The sequence below is a fragment of the Gossypium arboreum genome, chromosome 11 (genome assembly GCF_025698485.1).
Source record: "Gossypium arboreum isolate Shixiya-1 chromosome 11, ASM2569848v2, whole genome shotgun sequence".
NCBI lineage: Eukaryota > Viridiplantae > Streptophyta > Magnoliopsida > Malvales > Malvaceae > Gossypium > Gossypium arboreum.
In genome coordinates, this window is record NC_069080.1 from 118,599,619 (window position 1) to 118,606,073 (window position 6,455).

Below are 6,455 nucleotides of genomic sequence, written 5' to 3' on the forward strand. Positions count from 1 at the left end.
ATTTAATTTTTGAAGTATAGTTTAAGTACGAGTCATCTCATTATTACAACATCTTTTAGAATATGAAATTAATATATATATATATATATATATATAATATGAGTTTCATATGTCATAAGTATTTTGAAATATTAAATTGTTGAGATAGAGGCTCATTTAATTGACTTTAACTTTGGTTTTGTATGAACCTTTGTCTATGCATACTCTCTTTGTTGTTTTGGTTTTGATCTAGCAAATCACTGTTTGTTAAACTTATTTTAGATATGTTATGGAAATCTCAAAATCTTTCCAAAATGTTTTTCAATGATTCATGGTTATGAATGGTAAGTTTGAGTTAAGATTTGCATGTTTTAAAAGATTATTTTTAGTGTTTTTTTGGTTGATTTCTTCTTGATAAGAGGTGTTTTGATGTGCTTTCAACTTAAATTTTTTGATCTCTTCATTAGATAAAATTAATGGTACATACCATTATTTTTAAAAAAATTTAGGAGATTAACCCGTAAAAACATATTCTGTAAGATGTATTTTTGAAAAACACTTTATACAAAATACGTTTTTCTTAACATATCAATATTTTTAGCTAAATGATTAAATGCTTTTGTTTTTCATTTATATGACCCAAAGCTTTTGTGTTTTCTTTTTAATTTATGTTGCTTTCAAGTGTCTTTTAAAATTTTAATTAATAAATATGTTGTTTTCAAGGTTATTTTATTTTTATTTATTTTTTAATTAATAATTTATTTATTTATATAGGCGGAATAATAAAATATAATTATATAAAAAAAATATTTTGATGTAAACCATTATGTCAAATGTCTTTTATTTTTAAAAATATCAACTAATTTTGATATAAATTTTTTATATATTTTTATATGTCAAATATTTATTTTTCTATCTACAATGTAATTATGGTAGATTTTAATATTATAAAATAAAATAATTATTTAAAATATTTCACATATAAAATAATGATATTTGAAATACTCATTTCAAATATAATTTTATTTATTTATTTTGTAGGTATGATAAATTATAATATTATAAAATCAAATAATTATTTTAAATATAATTATTTTAGTAAATATAAATTTTACATGTGAAATTTTTATTTTTCAATCCATGTCATGGGCGTGACAAATTTTAGTATTATATATTTCGTATATTTATTGAAATAATTCCCATATAAAAGATAATGATATTTGAGATAATAAATTAATTTTATAATATTAGAATTTACCATACCTACAATGTAAGTAGAAAAAATATTTATCTGTAAAAGATTATATATAAAGGAAAAGATATAAAAAATTAGTTGATTATTTGGAAACAAAGTATATTTAACCATATATATATATGTATATAATATTTTAATTATATAATTACATATTTATTATTTTATTTATATAAATAAAAATATTAATTAAAATAAAAACAAAAAACTTGAAAGCAACATGAATTAAAAAGAAACTTGAGATAAGATTCAAACTTGGATAGCATGAATGAAAGACACAAGTATTTAACCATTTGGAAAGGAAAAGTGCGTTATATAGGATACAATTTTGCCCCATCATGTGTTTAATTGACAAAACCAACCTACATACCAAAATTATTTTTAAGGGATCAACATTTGTTAAGTGTAGTGATAAGATAGATTGTACTTTTATAGGAAGATGTAAGTTTAAAACTTAGAGATAACATTGTTGGAATCGACCATAAAATAGCCATGAGCTACAAAAAGGGCAAAATATATAAATAGCCACTTAGGTATAGTTAAAATTATGATTTGGTCATTAAACTTTAATTTGTTACAAAATGGTCACTAGCATTATCGATTTGCAACATCCTGGTCATTGAGCCTTAACTGCCACGTTAAATAATCATTTTAGACAAAAAAATTAAGCTAAATTGTACATCCAATCCCTATAATTTTTCTTTTTGAGGAGCTCAATTAAATTTTTTTCTTTTTCCTTTTATTTCTTTATTTTCCCTTTTTTTTTAAAGAAAGATTTGAGAAACAAAGGACATTGTATTTTAAGCTTTACATGAATTATAGTAAATTATTCAAACCCTATCAATAAAATTAAACCCAAATGCAATTTTTAAAAATTAAAACTCAAAACAAATTTAATTCATCTAAAAATTTAAAATTTAAACAAATTAAAAATAAAACCTAAATCAGATCATGAAATTTTACTTATTGTGCTCTCTCATTCTTGCTTTTTCAACTACCTAACTTAAATAAGCTTGAATAGAACTAGTTAACCAAACACAAGTCGGTAACATCTCATCACCTTCAACTTTCTCCGACTTCGGTTGTCAACTTGCTCGTTACCAGTGAGCAAAAAAACTTACAACTAATTGCAAGGGTTGAGTTACTTTGTAAAAGATGAGACTTAAGACAGAAGTGGAACCAAAAAAAAGAAAGGACCAGATAATAGGAATTGGTCAAATGTGAGAAGAGAACAATATATTTTTCTGTGTATAATATGTGTATGCTTTTAATTCGTTTAAAATTTTAATTTTAGATGAATTAAATTTTATTTTGGGTTTTAATTTTTAGAAATTTTAATTGGGTTTAATTTTATTGATTGAGCTCAAGTAATTTACTATAAATTATGTATGGGTTAAAATAAAATAACATCAATCAACAAACTAAATTTATCTCATTTGCTTCTCAAATCTATCTTTTGTAAAGAAAAGTGGAGGAAAATAAAAAGAATAAAATAAAAAAAGAAAAGAAATAGAATTAAATTTCTCAAAAAGAAAAAGTAGAAGGACTATATGTGCAATTGAACCTAAAATTTTGTCTAAGATGATTTATCCTTTAGTGATCATTTTGTAACAAACTAAAGTTTAGTAGCTAAAATGTAATTTAAACCATATATAAGTGACTATTTTTATAGTTTATCTAAACAATCTAAAGTGACTAAACTCAATTTTTTTTTTTGAAGTGCCATATACCATTATTTTTGCCCAAAAAGAAAAATTACTTCTCTTGTAAAGTAATTAAAATAGAAAAACCCCTCTTTACTTACTGAAAAAATATTATATTTATCCAAAGAAGAAAAAGTTCTCTGGATTCCCTTGCTTAACATTCTCTCCTCTTAGTACTGCAATCTAATACGCATTGTTAAGGTACACTTCATTCTCTGTTTCTCTTTTATCATTGGTATTTGCTTTCTTCTGTTTCTGTCATTTTAATTTCAATCAATGGCTGATTTCTTCTCTTTAGATTGTTTTGGTTTTGGATGATTCTTTTTGTTCGTATATTTTGGGGAAATTATTAACTGTAGAAAGGCCTCTGCTTGTCACTCCTTTCAGCTACCTCAGTTTATGTTTCTTTTGATATCTAGCTTAGCTTATGCTTTATGCTTTTAACACATAAATACAATTACAGTAGGTAAATTAGGGAGACTTATATAAGTTTATATTGTTATTATATTTGATTTTGCATTCCCTGTTTTTACTTTCGCAAATTCCCCCCCGTGGTTTCCCCTTTTTCGACAAGATAGTGAGTAAAGGGCTTTTTACCTTTTTTCTCTGATGCGTTGATAAGGCGCGAGTTAGGAGTTTATTTATTTATTTTGCTCAGATACTTTATTTCTTTTGTGTTTCCTTGCCGGTTGTATAGTGCATGATTGTTTCACATGCTTTATTTGTAGTGTATGTGTATGTGTATGTGTATGTGTGTGTGTTTTGTTTGTTTTAACGCTTATGGTTTTATCTTTGTTTTGGTTGCGTGTATCTTGGGTCTCGATTTATCATATACTTTTTTTATTGATTTGCGCTGTTTACTTCTTTGGGCAGATGAATGTGGAGAGGCTCCAGAAAATGGCTGGTGCAGTCCGCACTGGTGGGAAGGGTAGCATGAGAAGGTATGTTCTTGGTTTGAAATTTCCCTGGATAGGCTAGCTATATTATGTTTAGGTTTGTCTTGGGAATGTTCAGAAGTAGGAGTTTTCGGAGTGGAGACCAAGCCTTGCACGGCATGTGCAATGAACCCAGTCTGGGATTGTACAAGAATAACTGGCATTGCATTAAATTTAATGATGTGATTTGATGGAGAAGAAGAGAATCTTCAGCGATTTAGATCAGTGTGATCCAGCATTGATTGGTTTGGGCCAAAGGTTAACTGGTTGTTGAGTCCATGATGCATTTTTATGTCATTGCTAATATCGATATAAAAATTTAGACTCAGAGAAGACATTGCTGTCTTGGCTTCAGAGATACTACTTCAAATTGCATAAATGTGGATGCTCAGCTCAATCCAGCATTTCACAGTTTAGTCATAGAGAATATAGTGAACTTTTTTTATTCTTTATGTGAAGATATTCTATCTCAATTATACTTTTCTAGGGTCCATTTGAATCTGCCTTCGGAAGAAACCTCCACCATCTCACCTGAGTTGCCTTCTAAATGAGATCCAAATGGACGCCTAATTGTGCGATACATCTCAAGTACAAAAAAGTTCCCCTTCGATAACCTGGGATATGATGCTTTAAGGTTTTGAGCCTTGGGTTTAATGAGTCTTTTTCAAGGTTCAAAGTTTTTTTTATTATAAATTGATTTTAGAAAATTTCAAAAATCATTTGCGTGTTAATATTTGATTGAGAAGTATCAATTTTACAATTTCTCATTGTCGTGTCCTAAAACTTTTAAATTTTCCCATATTCTAATATTTGATTTTGATGCCTCTAATACGTAGTTTGCATATTAGTTATTATTTTGTTATTTTGATTTATGTTAATAACAGGAAGAAAAAGGCTGTCCACAAGACAACTACGACTGATGACAAACGGTTACAGAGCACCCTCAAGAGAATAGGAGTGAATGCGATTCCTGCAATTGAGGAAGTCAACATATTCAAGGATGACGCTGTTATCCAGTTTCTTAATCCAAAAGGTAGATATAGACTTTTATTGTAGTGGACTTATTACCTATACTTTTCTCAAAGGTTTCACATTGCATAATAAACTAGCTTTGTGATGGTCTGTCTTTATATCAGTTCAAGCTTCTATCGCTGCCAACACCTGGGTTGTTAGTGGTTCTCCTCAGACAAAGAGTATGCTGCATCTCTCAACTTTAAAGCCTCTCATAGTTGATATAATCTTATTTCTATTTACCCTTTGAAGATTTGTTATTTTTAACTCCAAAGCCATTAAAGACATTTCTGCTGATTTTTAGCTTTGTTGGTCTATCTGACCTGTGTTTTTCCCATATTCCAGAATTGCAGGATATTCTCCCTGGAATCATCAACCAGTTGGGTATGTACACTCCTTTTTTGTGATTGTAAATTGATATTGGCAGCTGTTGACCCTTGTTCTAAAACTTGATGTAGGGCCAGATAATTTGGACAACTTAAGAAAATTGGCAGAGCAATTCCAGAAGCAGGCACCTGCTGCTACCGGTATTGGTACTGGTGTAACCACCACTCAAGAAGAGGAGGACGAGGAGGTACCAGATCTTGTACCTGGTGAGACCTTTGAAGCTGCAGCAGAAGAAGGCGAAGCTGTTATATAGTGTTTTTAGAGAACATTAGTGTTTGTCTTAATTTTTCTGTTATATGTCTTCTTCTTTTTTTTATGAATAACGGTTGTTTTATTTTCATATGTACACTTTTGTTGTTTTTGGTGCATTTGGTTCGGTAAAGTAAGCCCTCCCCCCGGGGGTAGAATTCCTATTATAATGATCTTCAAATGCTAATGGCTTATGTCATTATTTGACTTCCGAATTATATTCGGTATCTCACATTGTTACTTAATTTTTTATGTAAAGTACAGAAATTGTCACTAAATTATTGCCTGGATTCTATTTTAGTAATTGAATTTTTAATATTTTTATTTATTTACTAAATTATTTAAAATCAAAATTTTAAAATTTTTGTCACTGAAAGTTGAGGAAAATTGAGGTGGTTTTTTATTGGTCTAATAATAAATTTAATCTTCTAATGTTTATACGTTTTATTAATTGATCTTAAATATAAAAAATTAACAAATTTAGCCTTCAATGTTTATAAAATTTTTCATTTTAATTCAAATTCTAAAATGTTTAATAAATTTAACCCTCAACAATTACAAAATGACTATAATATTTAATATTTTTGTAAATTAAAATAAAAATCCAACACTAAACCCCTATTTCTCCATTGTGCTCACCTTTATCAATTTACACTCTTAATAGTACGCCATTAATAAAAAATAGGGTAATCTATAAAAATAGTCACTTTTATTTGCCCCATGTTACATTTTAGTCACTTATGTTTGAAATGTTACATTTTAGTCACTTATGTTATTATTTTGTTACGAAGTGATCACTCTACCATTAAGTTCCGTTATCTCTCTAACGGTAATCCTATGTGGCAGTCCAACTAGATCTTAGGTGCCAACTTGGATTTCTAAATGGGATGAAAATAGATTTTTAATTAAAAAAATTGATTAATTAAAATTTTTAAACCT

General features: G+C 27.9%; 1 protein-coding gene across 4 annotated transcripts; it reads left to right on the forward strand.

Annotated features, from left to right (window-relative positions):
* Positions 1 to 2,924: 2,924 nt before the first annotated feature.
* Positions 2,925 to 5,794, forward strand: LOC108471236 (nascent polypeptide-associated complex subunit beta-like). 4 transcript variants are annotated; one of them, XM_053021868.1, is made up of 6 exons: positions 2,925 to 3,135; positions 3,808 to 3,875; positions 4,754 to 4,902; positions 5,006 to 5,062; positions 5,226 to 5,264; positions 5,345 to 5,794. In XM_053021868.1, the coding sequence occupies exons 2-6, from the start codon at positions 3,808 to 3,810 to the stop codon at positions 5,518 to 5,520; spliced, it is 489 nt and encodes a 162-aa protein (XP_052877828.1). In that variant the 5' UTR covers positions 2,925 to 3,135; the 3' UTR covers positions 5,521 to 5,794. The 4 variants fall into 4 exon arrangements, with proteins under 4 accessions (XP_052877828.1, XP_017628347.1, XP_052877826.1 ...); XM_017772858.2 differs by having other exon boundaries at positions 2,929 to 3,135; positions 5,339 to 5,794; XM_053021866.1 differs by having other exon boundaries at positions 3,129 to 3,169; positions 5,339 to 5,794.
* The last annotated feature ends 661 nt before the right edge of the window (positions 5,795 to 6,455 follow it).